Raw genomic sequence first — 21,033 nt, 5'->3', positions numbered from 1 at the left:
AATAATAATAACAAGTTGGTGGGTGGTTATTATAAATTCAGCAAAAAAAGAAACGGCCCTTTTTCAGGACCCTGTCTTTCAAAGATAATTCGTAAAAAAACAAATAACTTCACAGATCTTCATTGTAAAGGGTTTAAACACTGTTTCCCATGCTTGTTCAGTGAACCATAAACAATGAATGATCATGCACCTGTGGAACGGTCGTTAAGAGACTAACAGATTACAGACGGTAGGCAATTAAGGTCACAGTTTTAAAAACGTACGACACTAAAGAGGCCTTTCTACTGACTCTGAAAAACACCAAAAGAAAGATGCCCAGGGTCCCTGCTCATCTGCGTGAATGTGCCTTAGGCATGCTGCAAGGAGGCATGAGGACTGCAGATGTGGCAAGGGCAATAAATTGCAATGTCCGTACTGTGAGACGCCAAAGACAGCGCTACAGGGAGACAGGACGGACAGCTGATCGTCCTCGCTGTGGCAGACCATGTGTAACAACACCTGCACAAGATCGGTACATCCGAACATCACACCTGCGGGACAGGTACAGGATGGCAACAACAACTGCCCGAGTTACACCAGGAACGCACAATCCCTCCATCAGTGCTCAGGCTGAGACAGGCTGAACTGAAGGCTTGTTGGCCTGTTGTAAGGCAGGTCCTCACCAGACATCACCGGCAACAACGTCGCCTATGGGCACAAACCCACCGCCGCTGGACCAGACTGGACTGGAAAAAAGTGCTCTTCACTGACGAGTCATGGTTTTGTCTCACCAGGGGTGATGGTTGGATTCGCGTTTATCGTCGAAGGAATGAGCATTACACCGAGGCTTGTACTCTGGAGCGGGATCGATTTGGAGGTGGAGGGTCCGTCATGGTCTGGTGCGGTGTGTCACAGCATCATCGAACTGAGCTTGTTGTCATTGCAGGCAATCTCAACGCTATGCATTACAGGGAAGACATCCTCCTCCCTCATGTGGTACCCTTCCTGCAGGCTCATCCTGACATGACCCTCCAGCATGACAATGCTACCAGCCATACTGCTTGTTCTGTGTGTGATTTCCTGCAAGACAGGATTGTCAGTGTTCTGCCATGGCCAGCGCAGAGCACGAATCTCAATCCCATTGAGCACTTCTGGGACCTGTTGGATCGGAGGGTGAGGGCTAGGGCCAATCCCCCCAGAAATGTTCGAGAACTTGCAGGTGCCTTGGTGGAAGAGTGGGGTAACATCTCACAGCAAGAACGGGCAAATCTGGTGCAGTCCATGAGGAGGAGATGCACTGCAGTACCTAATGCAGCTGTTGGCCACACCAGATACTGACTGTTACTTTTGATTTTGACCCCCCCGTTTGTGCAGGGACACATTATTCAATTTCTGTTAGTCACATGTCAGTGGAACTTGTTCAGTTTATGTCTCAGTTGTTGAACCTTTTTATGTTCATACAAATATTTACACATGTTAAGTTTGCTGAAAATAAACACAGTTGACAGTGAGAGGACATTTCTTTTTTTGCTGAGTTTATTTGTCCTGTTTCACACACGTACAAGTGTGTATTATACGCATGTGTGAAATGGAAATGTGTTTTTTGCATATCCCTACTCCACCAGAGACACCCTTGAAAAGTGGGGTCATGGCCAGGGTCAGCCATCATCAAAGGTGACCCTGGAGCAATTAGGGTTAAGAGCCTTGCTCAAGGACACATTGACAGTTTTTTCAGTTTTCGGTTACTGGCCCAACGCTCTAACCGCTAGGCTAACTGTCGTCCCATATTTTCATATTTTCTATGTCAAGGTCCCGAAATGTAACTTAACCTTAAGACCAGGAATTACTCTGGTCCCTAGTGATGCTCTATATTCTGACAAACATAGTGTATAATATATGGTTTCTACTATGTCACACACATAGTGCATATACAGACCTATTCCATGTCCCTTCTTGCAGCTGACTCGTATGCTGGGGTTGAGGTTTTGAGGTAGAGAGCACTGTCCCTTGCTCTGAGGACAGAGCTTGAAGGAACCAGTCCAGTTGCCGTCCTTCCTACAACGGATCACATTGGTGCTGGGCCCCTGCTTCGGACACACACACGCACGCACGCACACGCACGCACAGACATGCACGCACACACACACACACACACACACCGAGGATATTGAGAACCACCTCCCATACTACCATGAAACATGATAATAATTGGAGTCTGTAGTCAAGGAGGATTAGAGAGGCTATAACATTGCTCTATCTGTCTGTGGCACAACTATTTTGAAAATCAATGTCATTCTAATAACTGGCTGTGCTACTTCAGTGGGACTGATGGAGGGGAGAGAGAGAGAGTGAGAGAGAGAGAGAGAGAGAGAAGAGGGGAGACAGTAGGCGAGAGGGATAATCTCCTCTGTCTATGAATCATACTGTACATGCTAACACTGGAGACCCTAACACCCTCTGATCCTCTCATTACAATACAGCCACACACACCGGGACATGCTAATCTACACACCACTGCATCAAAGGCTACCACACAGAGAGATCCTCGGGTCAAGGGCAATGCATTGCAAGGAAGTCTGTGTGTTTTGTGTGAGTGTCATGTGCACTGTGAATATGTGGGAAAGCATGTATGCGACAGAGTTTGTGAGAAAGTGCATGTGTAAAAATGTGCATATTTACTGTACCTGCTTCCACATTTGTGCATTATCTTGAGCATTATATCTCCCCTTGTCTAACACATTATTCTCTCACACTTCACAAAGACAACAGATACAGGCGAACGGCTGACAGACAGACAAATGGACAGACAGACAGACTGACAGGCAGCAAGCTAGCCAACCAACTAGATAACAGATAGACAGACAGAGACACACGTAAACATAAACACACACAGATAGACAGTTCCACAGACAGACAGACAGACAGATAGACAGTTCCGCAGACATACAAAGCACACGGCCCCACAGACAGATAGACAGCCCCACAGACAGACAGACAGAGACAGACAGACAGACAGACAGACAGACAGACAGACAGACAGACAGACAGACAGACAGACAAACAGACAAACAGACAGACCCATAGCCAGACAGTGAGCCCAAAACACAGAAAGTCAAACAGACCCAAAGACAGACAGATAGACAGATAGACGGACAGACAAAAGGCCAGACCCATTGATAGAAAGCCCAACAAACACAGACAGACAGTTGAGCGGCGGAGTAGAGAGAGACAGACCTGCTTGCATGGAGCGGTGTGCAGCGGTCTCACCGTGTGGTTGGCTCTGGGGCAGTTGATCCAGCAGGTGCTGTCGAAGCGGAAGCCGTCGGTGCACTGGTACATGCCGTGGAAGATGGCGGGCGGAGGGTCACAGGTCACCGGTTCGCACGCCCCCTCCAGCCAGCTGCCGTCCTCCGTGCACTGACGCTTAAATGCTCGCCTGACGAACACAGACCGAGACCAAGACAAAACATGTTGGTTTGAGTTGAGTGGAACTGAATTGAGAGGACAAAGACTAGAGACATGCTCTATGTCGAAAGGGTGGGAAAGGTGAAGATCAAGAGTTGGACAGGATCATTTGGATCAATTCCATTTCAAACCCAGTCATTTGAACTGAACTTAAATGGTATTGACCCCAAATGTAAGCCATGTGGTTGCTCAGATACCTTTTGGGCTTGTTGGTGACGTGGTAGCCCGGCTTGCACTTGTACTTGCAGAGGGAGCCCACTTTGAGGCCTGTGTCGTTGCAGCGCTTGGTCTGCAGCATGGCGTTGGGCACATGGGGCGAAGCCGGACAGCGCAGCTCACACAGCGCCTCGGGGAACGACCACAGACCATCCTCCAGACACGTCAGAGTGTTGTTAGAACCTGGGGGGAAGACAAATAGTTGAACACAGGAAACAATATACAGTATAAGAGATGTAAAAAAAAAGAGCTGGTTAGCCATGAGACAGTGTGTGTGTTGAGAAAGTGTGTGTGTGTTGAGACAGTGTGTGTGTTGAGAAAGTGTGTGTGTGTTGAGAAAGTGTGTGTGTTGAGAAAGTGTGTGTGTTGAGACAGTGTGTGTGTGCTGAGACAGTGTGTGTGTTGAGAAAGTGTGTGTGTGTTGAGACAGTGTGTGTGTATTGAGACAGTGTGTGTGTGTGTTGAGACAGTGTGTGTGTGTGTTGACACAGTGTGTGTGTGTGTGTGTGTGTGAGACAGTGTATCTCACCTACGAGCTGGGCAGGCTCCCTGCACTGGAAGGTACTCCTCTTGCCGTAAGTAGTTCCCTCAGGGAAGTTAAAGTGGGCTGGGTGGACGTGGTACTTGTCTGGTAGGCCACAGTCTACTGGCTCACACGACACCTGCTTATTCCACTTTCCATCTGCACAGGTGATGGTCACTGTTGAGTCCGACTGGAGAGAGGGGAGACACGTTAGAAAAAAAATGAAAATTGGGACAACACACATGGATGCAAGCAGCACACACACACGCAGAAACACATGCAAACACACACAGACACAGACACATACACACCCCCACCCAGTATGGTACATACCGCACACTCACACAGAGAGAGCGACGACACACAAATATGTCCGTCAATTTAGCGCTTGCTCAACAAGCCGTTGTAACAGGACAGAGCCAAGCAGTTCTTAAATGTCACGCACTTAACTGACTGGGCTTTGTCAGCGGCTCAGGTAACTGCTGATGAAAAACCATTTCAGGTCATGATATCCATCAACGATCGTATCATCCTAATGCAAAACACATTTAGAATGAGGGAGGGTGACACTTTTCACCAGAACTAATACACTGGGGATTATCCCGGACACATTTCCTTCCAACTCCACATAGGGAGGATGTTTTCACGGTTTGTTTTGATCCCATCACAGCATTGTGTGGTCAGAAAACCAGCTGGGAGGAATGTTGGCACCTTTCGCTTCAGCGAACAGTGATATTCAAAAGAGCCGCTGGACAGACTGCATCTGGACATATATAGGTACACACGTGGAGGCGCACCAGCGCAAGCGCGCAGACACACGCAGACACACGCAGACACAGTAGGTACCATACCGTTCCTCTCAAAGCCATTCCATCTTTGATGACCAAAAGGTCATGTTGTATCTCAAGAGACGAAAGTGAAAAGGGAATATCAGGGTCGTCTGTGTGTCAAATGTGTTTGTGATGCTGTCTTTTCCAGTAAAAATGTTAAACAGAAAGAAGAAATGGTTTTTCCAACCTGGTATTTAGGTAAATAAAACCGTGTCCAGATTTCAGACTGGTCCAGATTACATATACAGTGCCTTCGGAAAGTATTCAGACCCCTTGACTTTTTCCACATTTTGTTACGTTACAGCTATATTCTAAAATGGATTAAATCGTTTTTTCCCTCATAAATCTACACACAATACCCCATAATGACAAAGCAAAAACTGTTTTTTATAAATGTTTGTTAATTTATAAAAAAACAACAACTGAAATCAGTGGAGGCTCCTCAGAGGAGGAAGGGGAGGACCATCCTCCTCAGTGAAATTTCATAAAAATAAAAATAGTGAAATATTAAAAAGGTTATCCTTTATAGATAAAACTATACTAAATATATTCATATGTCACCAAATATTTGATTAAAATACACTGTTTTGCAATGGTCTACAGTAGCCTCAACAGCACTCTCTGGGGTAGCATCATCAAGTGAAGTTAGGAGGCTGCAGATTATACAGAACAAAGCAGCAAGGATTGTTTTAAGGTGGAGATATGGTTCTTCTGTTGCAGTCATGCGCAATGTTATTGGTTGGTCATCAATCGACAAGATAATTGAAAAAAACATGCTTATTTTATTTCATAATATACATCATTTAAAACGGCCATGTTCTATTCACAACGGTATTCAGTTGGTAAGAGACAGACACATTCCGTAAATACTAGGAATAGATTGTCCACCATCTATGCGTTATCCAGACAGAAAAGAGAAATAGGCAAAAGAACATTTCGATTTAGAGCAATAAAGAAATTGAATAAATTAACTGAGCAAACCAGAAACCTTTCAATATATACATTTAAACATTATTTTAAAACCATTTAAATATAATACATAGAAATGTTGTTGGACTATAGTAGATGAAGAATCAATATTTTTTATATAGTATTTATTGGGTCATTATGTTAGTATATTATGTATGTTTGTAATAGTGTGTTATATGTGAAAATGTGTTCGCATTATGAATTGTATTTTAATGTTTAAGGACTCTTGGAAGATTAGTCCAAATGGGGACTAAAAGAGATCCATATCAAATCAAATCAAACCATGGTGTAGCCGGAGGACAGCTAGCTTCCGTCCTCCTCTGGCTACATTGACTTCAATACAAAACCTAGGAAGCTCGTTGTCCTCACCCCTTTCCATAGACATATATGGTAATTATGACCACTTCCTGAGGACGCCCTCCAACCAATCAAAGCTTTTGCAGTATGAACTGACATGTTGTCTAACCAATCATAGAATTAGGATCAGAGAACAAACCTAGTGAGTTGTTTTGGGATTGTGCCACAGAGCATTATGGGGGTTTTATGTGTTGAGAGGCTTGATGACATTGTTGGATAGAGATTATAAGTTTAGAGGGAGAGTTGAGCATTTTTTTTATATTATTCAATTCAAATTAGTTTTTTCAAATTACAGGAGATGGAGGAGGTATATTATAAATAGTTTTCTTGGTTTTAGAACTTTATTTGTATGTTCATTTCGTGCAATTTATTTAAATTTGCTTTGCTAACTTCAGTAGCTAGCTAGCTACCAGCACAAGTATGCAGTTTTCTCCGCCAGAATGGTAGAATGGCCAACGCTGCCAAAAATGTTGTGGACTTTTTGTTGAAGAACCCCTTTCATTCTCGGGTACACAGAAAAGGTGCGAATTAAAAGCGAGGGTCGACCTCTGCCTGAGATCAGTTTCATGAAGACGGATGAAAAGGTGAGGGCGTTCAATACTAACTTGAATCAAAAGTATAGCTTGTTTGCGTGAAGCCACGTCTCATCAACTGGCACATTGAATATTTCCCCTCCAAGCACTGTAACCCTAGCAATTTTCTCTCATTACTGTATGTAGAGTCAATCACATACACAAAAACATTCACATTATTACACATCAATGACTTGTGATGCCTTCCTGTGATTCCTTCCCTAAATGCTTTAGGTTAAAATAATTAGTCTTTGACGATTTTTTGAAATACACTTTTTCGTCTGTGTGTTCCGCGCCTATACCGTGGGTCTCCCATTCTCCTAAATTGTTCAAGTCACCAGCCTCCACTGACTGAAATACCACACTTTTCAGACCCTTTACTCAGTACTTTGTTGAAGCACCAGCGATTACAGCCTTGAGTCTTCGTGGGTATGATGCTACAAGCTTGGCACACCTGTATTTGGGGAGTTTCTCCCATTCTTCTCTGTAGATCCCCTCAAGCTCTGTCAGCATCGATGGGGTGCATTGCTGCACAGCTATTTTCAGAGATGTTCGATCGGGTTCAAGTCTGGGCTCTGGCTGGGTAACTCAAGGACATTCAGAGACTTGTCCCAAAGCCACTCCTGTGTTGTCTTGGCTGTGTGCTTAGGGTCGTTGTCCTGTTGGAAGGTGAACCTTCGCCCCAGTCTGAGGTCCTAAACGCTCTGGAGCAGGTTTTCATCTAGGATCTCTCTGTACTTTGCTCCGTTCATCTTTGCCTCGATCCTGACAAGTCTCCCAGTCCCTGCCGCTGAAAAACATCTCCTCAGCATGATGCTGCCACCACCATGCTTCACAGTAGGGATGGTGCAAGGTTTCCTCCAGATGTGACGCTTGGCATTCAGGCCAAAGAGTTCAATCTTGGTTTCATCAGACCAGAGAATCTTGTTTCTTATGGTCTGAGAGTCTTTAGGTACCTTTTTGGCAAACTCATAACAGGCTGTCATGTGCCTTTAACTGAGAAGTTGCTTCCGTCTGGCCACTCTACCATAAAGGCCTAATTGGTGGAGTGCTGCAGAGATGGTTGTCCTTCTGGAAGGTTCTCCCATCTCCACAGAGGAACTCCAGAACTCAGTCAGAGTGACCATGGGGTTCTTGGACACCTCCCTGACCAAGGCCCTTCTTCCCTGTCTGTTCAGTTTTCCCGTCGGCCAGCTCTAGGAAGTGTCTTGGTGCTTCCAAACTTCTTCCATTTAAGAATGATGGAGGCCACTGTGTTCTGGGGACCTTCAATGCTGTAGAAAATGTTTTGGTACCCTTCCCCAGATCTGTGTCTCAACACAATCCTGTCTCAGAGCTCTATGGACAATTCCTTCAACCTCATGGCTTGGTTTTTGTTCTGACATGCACTGTCAACTGTGTGACCTTATATAGACAGGTGTGTGCCTTTCCAAATCATGTCCAATAAATTGAATTTACCACAGGTGGACTCCAATCAAGTTGTAGAAACATCTCAAGAATGATCAATGAAAACAGGATGCACCTGAGCTCAATTTCGAGTCTCATAGCAAAGGGTCTGAATACTTCTGTAAAGATATTTCTGTTTTTTGTTTTTAATACATTGCCAAAAAAAAAAAAAAATTAACAGTTTTTGCTTTGTCGTTATGGGGTATTGTGTGTAGATTGCTGAGGAAATTGTTTTATTTAATCCATTTTAGAATAAGGCTGTAATGTAACAAATGTAGAAAAAGTCAAGGGGTCTGAATATTTTCCGCAGGCACTGTATACATGGTTATTTTTAGTGTGACCAAGGTTTAAAGCTCACAAGCTGGACTGTGTTAAAGTTATGGATCTGTTGTTTCATATTTTTCCCCTCGCATATGTTTCCATCTTACATCTTGATTCTATTATATGATACACCAAGAAAGTATCATGTTTCGTTGATATAAATCAGTTATTTTCACATTTGTAAAAATAACATATGCATCACATATGACAGAGTGCAGAACAAGTTGGAATTCGAATAATCAATCAATGAATATTGGAACATTCTGACAAAAGCCTCTACACAATAATACTATGACTAATGGCTGGTGTTGGCACATCCAAGTGTGTTTCTGTGTGTGTCTGTGTGTGTGCTCTCAAGTGTGTGTGTGTGTGTGTTTACGACAGTGTATGCTCAAGTGTGTATACAGTTTGTGTGTTTGGAGTTTCCTTCTTTAAAATCTTTACAGCTGCCTCTCTCTCCTCCAGAGTTGGTTTAACAACCCCTGGCTACTAGGCCTAATTCAAGCCAGACAGACAGACACACAGTCCCATCCCCTTTCTTCTCACCCTACCTCACCTTACCCAGGCTGACCCTACATATAGTATAACACTATCTACCAAGAATGCAGTTAGGCTCATACAGAACTAGCCGTACTGCTGGCATCTCTGACAGGACTATTGTATCCACTCCAAGCAGTAACTGGAGTTTCCCTCCAAAACATCCCAGTAGTATCAGAGATACTATTGTATACCACCTGGAAGAAATGGTCTCTTTCAAGTACAGAGTTGAGAGTGTGGTTGTTTTTCTTGTTCCTCTTGCCGTCAGGCCAGGAGTTTTTTCCTTGACCATGTGACCTGGCTAGGAAACACTCCTGGCCATAATTCTAACACACACACACACACACACACACACACACACACACACACTTTTATCGTGTTCATTTCATCAGCTGTTGTACAATATGATATAAAGCACTGGGCCTTTAAGGGACTTTCCACTTAACTCCTCACCCCAATAACTTCTCTGCCGATCAGCCTTTTATTTCGATTATGCACTTTACTAGAGTTTTCTTCTTTACCCTCTAATTCACCATGTTTTCCTTCATCTTTGTGCAAATCCCCAATCATTTGTTTATCTCTTAAAAATCTTGTGTTTTTTTGTATGGTTTTGTTTTATCAACATTGAAAGTGGGAGGTGCCTACCTGGGTTTACATGTATATTTATTCATGGAGCAGATGCTCTTATCCAGAGCAACATACAGTAGCGCGTGAATACAATTTCATACTTTTCTTTTTGTACTGGTCCCCCGTGGGAATTGAACCGACAACCCTGGCATTTAAAGCACCATGCTCTACCAACTGAGCCACACAGGGCCTTAACTCTCCTGTTATTTTTGTTTACGTTTTAAACATTCATCATATTGTTTTGTATTTTCTTGTGTGCAAATAAATAAATACAAATAAATGAATACAAATAAATAAAGATGAATACAAATAATTGTAACGGATTACATTTAGAAAGTAACCTACCCAACCCCCTCTCCACACACAGGTTATCTGCGGAGACATCTGGGACACAAACGGATTGCATTATAAAAACACAAATAGGCGTGGGGGGAACATATTGTTTTGGAGATAGCATCATCTGAGAGGCGGAGTTCCCGTAACCACTTTGACACCGGTGAAGCAAGAATGTACTCGGCTAATGAAAGGAGATAGGATTGTGCTTCACACTGCACTTTTTAACCTCTAGAGCACAGGGACCAGAGAGAGGAGGAGAAGACAGGGGGGATGAAAAGAAGGAAGAAAAATGAGAGGATGTCGTTGTATTGTCCCCAAGTTACGACAAGGGAAGGGGCATCTGAGGTGAGTTGAAGTTGTCTTTTGCTCTTTTTTTCTTTTTCCCCTCTCTTTTTTCCCTCCCTCCCTCCCTCCCTCCCTCCCTCCCTCCCTCCCTCCCTCCCTCCCTCCACAGTCCTGAATAATTGCTCCTGCTGCAAGAGCCTTCAAATAGAGATTTCTCATGTAGTTTACACACCCTCTCCCACCCCCCTCTCTCCTCCCTCTTTCTTTCTCAAGTAGATCCTTCAATCCTTCATCCCTAAGCGAGTTACCATTGACACATTAATCAACATCATGCCCTGTCAATTAAACGTAATGCCGTTAAGTCTGATGGTCAGATGGTAATGAAGCGAATTTCTCACAGCTGGTAGGAACATATTTCATCGTGTAATAGACCTGAACAGCTTGCATCCCAAATGGGCCACACTAATTGTTTGTTTACATACACCAAAATGCTTTTCAACTGAAGTGACCCGTACCATTCGTGTGTTGGTGCATACGTATATGGGCGTAGTGCTGACATGCTCGTGAATAGAGAACCGGCATACATGAAACACACAAACACCTAGCCATATGGACATGATGCTCCTGAGTTGTGTATGTAGAGTATAAGTCTGACTATGCATACACAAAGAACAAGTGTGTGTGTGTGTGTGTGTGTGTGTGTGTGTGTGTGTGTGTGTGCGTGCGCGTGTGAATGTGCTTATATATATGTGTGTGTGTGTGTGTGTGTGTGTGTGTGTGTGTGTGCGCGTGCGCGTGTGTATGTGCTTATATATGTGTGTGTGTGTGTGTGTGTGTGTGTGTGTGTATGTGTGTGTGTGTGTGTGTGTGTGTGTGTGTGTGTGTGTGTGTGTGTGTGTGTGTGTGTGTGTACAGTATGCTCCCTCTGCCCCCTGCTCCAGTCAGATCCCCCACATAACCACTTCCACATGTTCATCCTCACCAACATAAAACCAGTTGAGGTGGTGCTCCATTATGTTAATAGCCAGAGCAAACAGGAGGGAGGGCCCCGGTACTGACGCTGGAATCCAGACCCAAAACAAAACATCATTCATTCACTCCTTCTATATGGGTCACTCCACCTCACTAATTTAATTTCTCTCTCTCTCTCTTTCTCTTTCCCTGTCTTGTTTTCTCTCACTCTTTCTTGTGTTCTCTCTACCTCTTTCTCTCTCTCACATATAAACAATCCCGCTCTCTTTCTCTCCCTCTCTGCCTTTCTCTCTCTTTCTGCGCCCCTTGTCTCTTCCTCTATCTCTCCTCGGCTCGCTCTCTGTCTCCCCCCTCCCTCTCTTTCTCTCTCTCTGTGTGTGTGTGTTTTAGGGAGCATTAATTGATTAGCTTGCAGGTCTGTTAACAGAGCCTGGGAGGGGGATAAAGCTCTGGTGCTGTTGTCTTTACGAGCCCTCTGTGGGAGTGGACGGGTTTACTGCATGGCTGTGAACTAACATCTTTGTTTGTTTAGGGTGGTTTGTGCTTGCCTGCTTCTGTTTTCGGTGTTTGTGTGTCAATGTCTGTGCTCCCCATCTGTTGAGTGTCTGGTGTGTGGGGGTTGATGCTGAGACATCTTGGTAACCTGAAAGCTCTTGCTCCAGTAGCGTGACAGATGCTCACACATACGTGTCTTACAGGGATTTCGTTTGGTCCTCTGCACAGTGTCGTAATGCAAAGTACGGATTTTAGTACACATTCAGATTTGTTGCATTGTATTTCATCTCAGCAAACACCACAAACATACCCATTAACATACAGACACATACAACACTCTGAGAGGATGACTTCACTGTGTGAGTGGGGAGGGAGGGAGGAGATGTGGGAGGGAGGGCAAGAAGGGGGGGAGGAAAGAAGGGAGGGGGGCGCAGTGAGCAGAGAGTACGTGGTGATGTCATCGTCCCAGTGAAGCTGAAATACATAGCTATTGTTGCAGGTGATGGTGCAGCGCAGAAAGACTAAACATAGCTATTGTTGCAGGTGATGGTGCAGCGCAGAAAGACTAAACATAGCTATTGTGTGTGTGTGTGTGTGTGTGCGTGTTTACTTACACGTTAACGTGCACGTGTGTTTGTCTATCTGTGTGTGTCAGTGTGCATGTGTGTGAGCGTATGTGTATATATATATATGTATGTGTGTGTGTGTGTGTGTGTGTGTGTGTGTTAGAAAATGTTTGCTCTGAGGTGCATTTGCATCCGTGTCTCATTTTGTGTGCGTGTTACTGACCATGTGGGCCCATGTGTCTGCCTGTGTGCATACCTGGGTCTTGATGATGTCATCGTCTCTGTGGACCTGCAGGACGTAGCCAGAGTTGCAGGTGATGGTGCAGCGAGCTCCGTTGAAGAAGCCCAGACTGCTGCACTTGAGCTCTGCATTGCGGATTAGCGGATCCTGGCAGTCGATGGCCTCACACGAGTAATGGACACAGCTAGAGGGACACACACACGCACAACAGGGGAGAATTGCTACCCGTATAATAATGCACATAGTAGCTACATATATACTGCATGTAAGGGGGTACATAGGACACAACTGGAGGAGGGAAGAAAATACAAATAAGAAAAACTTGTATCAGAATCAGCATCACAGTGTGGCTGCAAACACAGCCAGACACAGCCCACTTAAATTCACATGCACAGTGGATGGATGATCCATACAGTACAACACAAAGTACACACGCACACACACACACACCGTGCCACACTGCATTCACCTGGCTGCCCTAGAAGTGGGACCATGACAGTGTCCCGAATGGCACCCTATTCCCTACACAGTATGGTGCACTACTTTTGACCAGGCCCATATAGGGTACCCATAGGACTCTAGTCCAAGGTAGTGCTCTATAAAGAGAGAACAGGGCACCATTTGATACGCTGCCATGAGGCAATGCCCCACAGAACATCCTCCCAGACCTCATCCAGTACAGCCGTCCAGACATACAGACTAGTAAGAATAATAAAACAAAGAGACTCTTAAAACAAAACAATGACACATTTAGGGTTTTAGTCGTAGCAGGCCTTGACTTAGGCGATGGGCACCCACAGCTGACAGACCAGGGGGTTGAGGCAGTTCAGAAACCATACGCTAGTGGAGGGAATGCTGATGGTACAGGGACGGAGAAGCGTCAGTCGAATAGACAGGCACGAGTTCTTCATCGTGTCCACCTCCTCCATAGGTAGGCTGGATCATCAACTCCCGAAGGTGTAGCACCAACCTGGATGATGCTTCGGTGGCTGTCGGCTCCACATCGGTACTAGTCCGGTACAGTCCCCATATGAGCATCAACCTCCACATCTGTCTTCATTATAGCAGGGAGAACACAGAGCTAGATATAGAATGTATCCCCTCTTTCCATGAAGATACGCTGTGTTAAAAAAGATGGAAGCTACCAGAACCAGCAACTCAATGGGGGTAAATGTCTTGAATCAGCAGTATAGGGCTGCTGCTTTGGAGGTAAGATTCTCTGGGGCTAGCTACTCAGTTCAGGCTGGGCTGAGGTTAGGTGCAGTAGCTACAAGTTAGCAACAAGGTAATGCTTAGTGTGAACCCACCATGCTGTATAAAGGCTAGATAGATAAATACCTTGTAGCTGTGTATCAGCAATCTCACTGGAGCAGTGTTTAAAAGCCCACAAGACACAAACACACATTGAAAATAGACGGGATAAAATAAAACAAATTGGAATGAATTAATCAAGAGTGTTCACACATGGTCAGAGTGAATGTCTGTGTGCTTGCATGTGCATGCTTTTGAGTCTGTGTGTCCAGATTTGTGTGTTTGTCTCCGTGTCTGCACACACACGTGTGTGGGAGTGTGGTTGATGAATTAAGAGAAACAGGATATTAGAAGCAGACTACAATGGCAGAGTCTGGCCAAGCACTACGTTGGTAGCAGTCAGCTGACGTTTTTTCATGCTCAAGGAATGCGGGGACGCCCGAGGCTGTCTTTTACAACAGTCGGCCTACTGTAGGCTTCCCCTATGAAGCTCGAAGAGGGAAGCTGAGTACCAAGTGGCCCCCTATTCCCTATGTAGTGCTCTACTTTTGACCAGCAGTGCGCTATACAGGGAAAATGTTGCCATTTGGGACGCAGGCGAAAGAGGGCATTCGAAAAAAAGCGTTGCTGAGGAAGTTTGTTCAACTCTGCTGTGATGCGTGACCGGAACATCTCTTTTATTCTCCCTCTCTTTTTTGTCTTCCTTTCTTTCTGTTACCTTTTCTTGAGCTCTCCATCATATATCCTCTAATTGGTACCTCTATTGTTCTCTATCTCCCTCTCACAAACCGTATCCCTTTTTGTTTCTTCTTCCATTCTCCCTCTCTCTTCTCCACTTCTCCTCCCCCCCTCTCTCCCTCCCTCCCTCTCATCCCACCTCAACAACAAACTCGGAACCTCTAAGCGTATAGAGAGAAAACGTAAACCGACACTCACTACAAATCCAAACTCCCCGCTTGAGCTACAGTGTTTACATTTCAGGATCCTTAGCTGAGAAGGTGGAAAGAAACAGGCTTAACACTGAGTTGTCTTCAATCCACTTTACATTACATGAACCACGAATCAAAATGTATTTCCAGTTCTAAGTATGGTTTCAGCTATGTCTCTCTGATTTTTGGGGGGGATAAATTACAATGGCATATACATTAAAATGGAAAAACGATTGAAAAATCAACAATAGTCTGAAGGCTACCACAAAGTCACTATCTCCCTTCCAGCATCTCATCACTCAAAATCTGAATCTTCACTGGACAAATGGGGAAAAAGACTCCACACTCACACTCAAACAATCTGCCAGTACCCCTCAAATCCTCTCGTTTAAAAGAAGGGATGAAGAAGGAAAGAGCGTGGAACATAAGACTGAGTCACGTTAATAGCTCCTGTTGTTAACAACTTAGGGAATAAGGGACTTGGTGTTTTGTAGCGGTAGAATTATTACGGGAAATCGGCTGTTTGGTTGGAGAGAGGGAGGAGGAAAAGGAGAAGGAGAGCAAAGAGAAGGGAAGAAGTATAGGTAGTAGGAGAAGAGGGGAGAAGAGAACATGGAGGAGAAGAGCTGAAAGCGGAGGAGAGGGACAGGGCAGGGAGCGAATGGAGATGGAAGAAGAGGGAGGAAGGGAAAAGGAGGGAGAATGAGGAGAAAGAGAGGGTGGAGGAGAAATGAAGGTCAGAGAGTATGAGGAGAAGAGAGGGTGGAGGAGAAATGAAGGTCAGAGAGTATGAGGAGAAGAGAGGGTGGAGGAGAAATGAAGGTCAGAGAGTATGAGGAGAAGAGAGGGTGGAGGAGAAATGAAGGTCAGAGAGTATGAGGAGAAAGAGAGGGTGGAGGAGAAATGAAGGTCAGAGAGTATGAGGAGAAGAGAGGGTGGAGGAGAAATGAAGGTCAGAGAGTATGAGGAGAAAGAGAGGGTGGAGGAGAAATGAAGGTCAGAGAGTATGAGGAGAAAGAGAGGGTGGAGGAGAAATGATAGTCAGAGAGTATGAGGAGAAAGAGAGGGTGGAGGAGAAATGAAGGTCAGAGAGTATGAGGAGAAAGAGAGGGTGGAGGAGAAATGAAGGTCAGAGAGTATGAGGAGAAGAGAGGGTGGAGGAGAAATGAAGGTCAGAGAGTATGAGGAGAAAGAGAGGGTGGAGGAGAAATGAAGGTCAGAGAGTATGAGGAGAAAGAGGAGGAGCGCTCTAGCTTAAGACTCCCTGGACTAAATCCCTTCTAGAGACTCAGGGGCCTTGGGGGGAGAAGTAGAAGCAGGGAGCCGCCAAATAGATCATATTCACACAGTCAAAACCACCTTGGATATGGCTCCCGCTGAGCACAACAAACCCCAAATATGCCAATACAAGGAGCCATAATACTAGGCAATTACTAATTACTAATGAATGAACTGATCCTCTGGGTCGGCATGGAAACTCACACCACCCGCCTCCCACCAGAGCTCTGCTGCTGGAACAGTCGAAAACAGGATACGTCCCAAATGGCACCCTATTTCCTATATAGTGCACCACTTTTGACCAGGACCCATAGTGCACTGTGTACGGAATAGGGTGCCATTTGGGATAAAAACCAGTTGTAGCGCAAACGGTCCAACAGGAGGGCATGAAATGTGCACTAGTACATTTGTTTGAATGGTTTGAACCTTCATTCATCACATGTTTAGTCTCATTAAGATTAAATATTGCTTTTGCTTCTTGCATGTGATCTATTACAATTGTGTTAATAAACTACCGATTCAATCTTATATGGACCAGGGAGGATTTCTTCACTAAGACAATGAAATGAGCTACAGGTATGGTATGCTAGTTGGAATTGGGGCTAGTAGTCTACAGAGCATCCATAATGTTTGCTAAGTAAATCTACTGTATCAGAACTCAGTACTGAAATATTGAAATATTCTATAGCAAACCGAAGAAATGCCACCAGACTTATCAGTAGTAAGCTAAATGACACCAAGTGAGTTGTTGAATTTGACAACTCAGTAGAATGGGTCACAGAGCCAACTCTGAGGAGGGCAACTTGTCTTTGTGGCATCAAACAATTTCCTGTCGAGAGCAGATAAGTCCCACCATCCAATTAGCTTGTCTCGTTTGCTTCACTGGCAAACAACAAAAGCCACAAATGGCCCTATTTTTTATGACAGCCCCCTGACAAAACTCTTTGAGGCCTGCCTGCGTGTGTGTGTGTGTGTGTGTGTGTGTGTGTGTGTGTGTGTGTGTGTGTGTGTGTGTGTGTGCACATGCTCATGTGCACATTTCCTTGACAGATTTCCCTACACATTTCCTTCTAGATGCATGCAAAACAGTGATCCTTTGCAAAGCTTCCAGTGTCTCCCGTTTCTCCCCCTGTGAGCTCCCTGCCCCCTCCTCACCTCTGACCCATGGGGTTGTAGATCTCGTTGCTCTGGCACCCGCTGATGGTGATTGGGTCAAAGAACTGGAAGGAGCGCAGGCCCACGCCAGAGATGGCTACCAGGTGGGAGCGGAACTCGACCAGGATGGACTTAGTGTGGTAGAAGGCCACGCTCAGGTCATGGCTCACTGGGATTACCAGGGGGTTGGTCCTGCAGCTCAGACGCCAATCGCCTGGAAGGTGGCAACAGGGAGAGGGAGGGAGGGAGATAGATAGACAGAGGAAGGAGGGATGAAGAGGGATGCAGGAAGTCAGAGATATAGTTCAATATGAGATTCTGAACAACGACTGCAGTGTGTTTAAGAGATCTTTCCATGCTTCTACAGTTCCGTAGGTTGTAGATACTGACCTAAGCTGTGGATGACCTCCTTGGTGTCCACCAGTTTAACAGTGATGTTGCACTGCGTCTGGTCGATGTAGCCCGTACCATCTGCAGCTAGGTGGATTATCACAGCAGCAGCCACCATGGGGTGGGAGAAGTTGCCCTGAACGAGGAGGGAACACTTACTTTCAGTGCTCTAAAGTATCAACACTATACACATTCATATAGGGCAGATTACTATCTGGAGAAATGCTTAGGTAACTTAAGCATTTGCGTAAATGTTCCAAACATTGATTTAGGTCCACATGGGTCAGTCTCAGCCTTTCGCCCACCCATATCCCATGATCTTTAACCTTTGGCCTGTGACCTACCATGAGCCAGTACTGAGGGTATCTGGAGGACTGCAGGGCCTCTCTGCAGGGGAACCAGGCGTACTGGGACACTCCGTCAGAAAGGTCAAATACCTTGGACTGGCATGTCTGATAACACACACAGAGAGAGAGAGAGAGAGAAACAGAGAGACAGAGAGACAGAGAGACAGAGAGGGGATGGGGCAGGAGAGAGATAAGGAGAGAGCAGGAGAGAGAGCGAGAGAGAGAGAGAGAGAGATCAGGAGAGAGAGCAGAGGAGAGAGAGAGGAGAGAGAGAGAGAGAGAGAGAGAGAGAGAGAGAGAGAGAGAGAGATGGGGCAGGAGAGAGCATGGAGCAGCAAATGGGACAGTCTGCCTATTAGCGCCTGTTCTCAAAATGATCCCCCCACCAAACGAAAGACGTAGAGAGAAGGAGGGAGAGAAAAAAAACACAGAGCCAAAGAAATAATGATGGTCTTAATTGCTTAATCTGCCTCTACCATGGTGTTTCCTGCTGCGCTGGAGATCGGCTGCCAGTGGGTGACATTAGGTAACCTCTGCAGAGGAAAGCATTAGCCACAGCCAAGCTGGGAGTACAGAGGGGCACCAACCATAGCACCAACCTCACCTTTACACCAAACACACACAGCCAGGCTGGGAGTAGAGAGAGGTCCCAACCATAACAACCAACCTCAGCCTTAGACTGAAACACACAGTCAAGATGGAAGAGACAGGGCCCCAACCATATCCTACCAACCCCAATCCCAGGTTTATAGCTATAAACACACAGTCAGGCTAGCTGGAACAGAGAGACGGAGAGACCCCAAGCCTAACCCCAAACCCAAAAGTAACATCAGCCACCCAAGAGCAGCCCACTCTCGCTGCAGAGTGATGTCACACTTCCTCTTTCTCTCTAACCTCATGGTCATCCTGCAGAGGAGAGTACCTGCAGCATCTCTCGGACTACACATGGCTGCTTCAGTTCATCAGTTGAAAATAGCCCATACCTGTAAATCTTTACATTGATATGTATAAATGGCATCTAAACAAGCCAAAAACATCTATGTTGCTTCTCAACAGAACGGTCCATATTCTACTTCTGTGTATTGTAAATGCAGCTCATGAAAGGCCTATTCAGGGCGAGGGGTGACCCCATTTGGCCTCTCAGGATTGGTCATGAAAAGTAAAGCTTAGGAACACAGCGCCCTAGCTGACTACCTCTGGTTTCCTCTCCGCCCGCCTGCCCCTCCCTATGTACACTGGATTCAACACACATTACAGCACATTTGGGGAGCGGATGTTTCTTATTTGGCCACGGCTCCCAAATGTGTTTATTTATTTAATCGAAACACATTCAGTAAACAGCTGCTTGGCTTCTTTTTCTTTTCTTTTTTCTTCATCCCCGCTTTGTTTTGTGAAAATTAGCATAAATTAAAGCTCCATCGGGCCGGAAGGAGTGAGCATCTGTGAGACATTTGCGGGTCGAGTCCTGTGCGAGGTTCAAACCACCATCGTTTACTGGATGCTGGTGAGTGCCTGACGTGTGAGGTAATGTCCTGTCACCGAGGAGAAACGGCTCCACGGCCCCACCCTTACAGCCAGGCGCACAGTCCCATTGGCCACTGAGCTAATACCGGGCTTATACGGCCATGCTCCAGCCTCCGCAGCCCAGCGAGTAAGCTGAGGGCAAAGCAATAGTGTGGTCCACCTACTTCCTTGATCTCATCTGTCAAGACCTAAGCGGTGGCTGGTGCTGAGACCACAGAAGCAGGGTTGTTGGGTGCACCAGTGGCAGACCAACCAGCTGATCGCAGATTGATTCAGATGGCGTTGGATTCCTCTGGCATGGCCTTTTCTGTCAAAATGCCACCATCACATCAATGTCCTTCACTCAACGGGTCCAACACCACGTGTTAACAGCTCAAAATGTAAATGGGGGCTGCTGATACCTCCAGAACCCGACCTGATGGGGTTTCCAGATGGTCCCCTTAATGATAATTGAAATGGGAGAATGTCGGAACGTCATTGGTTTTTATTTTATGTTACCACATGCTTATGTCACTGTCTGCGAGCCTGATGAGGAGTGTGGTTTGGAATGGGTTTATAGTGCGAGGGAAACGTGGTCTTCCTTGTAGCTCCTCAGTGAGAGAACAGCACAGAGCTGTCAGCTACAGCTGGTGTGTGTAGCTGCCTGCATACGCTGCACTTCTGGGACTCGGAACAAAACTACTCTGGTGATTGTTTCCTGGTTTTTACTAGCCATACACTCTTTTCTACTCCTCTTCTTCTCTCGTTTTCTTCCTGCTCTTCTAGTTATGGTGAGTTACCTGAAGGGCTGCGCTGTCTTAGAGCTTCCGTCTCGCAGGAATCTATCTATAGCTTACATAACTCCCTGCCAGTGCACATATATTTGTGTGATGTGTTAAATGCCTGGGTTTCAGCGTCCTATCCAGGTGATTATATGTGGCGTGATCGGATTGCTCCTAATGTTATCCTGTAGTCTGCCTGGGATCCATTATTGAAAGACTGGGGTTCTCTAGGGCTCTGGACCGGGGGGTTGCGTCAGAGATTGCTGGGCAGCATCCATCCCCTGAGAAATCACCTGGCTCAACATTAAATGGTTTACTGTAATATGCGCTGCTGGTTGCTAGCTCTGAGCCCAATTCCCCAATGAAATACCCCCCGGATTTAACCCAGCTAAAATAATTATACCATGGAGTTACTGTGTGTGAACATTATGTTCCTCTGCACAAAGTCAGGAGTAGTACATGGAATCCTCGGGGGACCACCACTATAATCCTGCATGAAGCATGGTTGACTGTAGCTGCTGGATGGACTGACTGTGTGAGCGGTGTGTGTGTGTGTGTGTGTGGGGGGGGGGGGGGGTCCGGTCTGTGTGTGTATGTGTATGTCACAGGAGGCTGCCGAGGGGAGAATACTCTCATAATAATGTTTAGACCGGCACAAATA

General features: G+C 45.7%; 1 protein-coding gene across 3 annotated transcripts in view; it reads right to left on the bottom strand.

Annotated features, from left to right (window-relative positions):
- LOC115204089 (pappalysin-1-like) overlaps nt 1-21,033 on the bottom strand; it is a 118,988-nt gene that overhangs the window by 23,065 nt on the left and 74,890 nt on the right. The window contains exons 12-19 of one of the 3 annotated variants that reach the window (XM_029769396.1): nt 18,085-18,192; nt 17,741-17,876; nt 17,351-17,564; nt 12,753-12,921; nt 4,190-4,373; nt 3,642-3,843; nt 3,214-3,415; nt 1,916-2,066 (exon numbers count right to left, since the gene is read on the bottom strand). In XM_029769396.1, coding sequence (XP_029625256.1) covers nt 1,916-2,066; nt 3,214-3,415; nt 3,642-3,843; nt 4,190-4,373; nt 12,753-12,921; nt 17,351-17,564; nt 17,741-17,876; nt 18,085-18,192 — 1,366 coding nt within the window. The remainder of the gene's footprint in view (nt 1-1,915; nt 2,067-3,213; nt 3,416-3,641; nt 3,844-4,189; nt 4,374-12,752; nt 12,922-17,350; nt 17,565-17,740; nt 17,877-18,084; nt 18,193-21,033) is intronic. The other 2 variants (XM_029769394.1, XM_029769395.1) reach the window with 2 other exon arrangements.

Source organism: Salmo trutta, chromosome 12 (assembly GCF_901001165.1).
Source record: "Salmo trutta chromosome 12, fSalTru1.1, whole genome shotgun sequence".
Classification (NCBI taxonomy): Eukaryota; Metazoa; Chordata; class Actinopteri; order Salmoniformes; family Salmonidae; genus Salmo; species Salmo trutta.
This window is presented reverse-complemented; position numbering and strand designations above follow the sequence as displayed.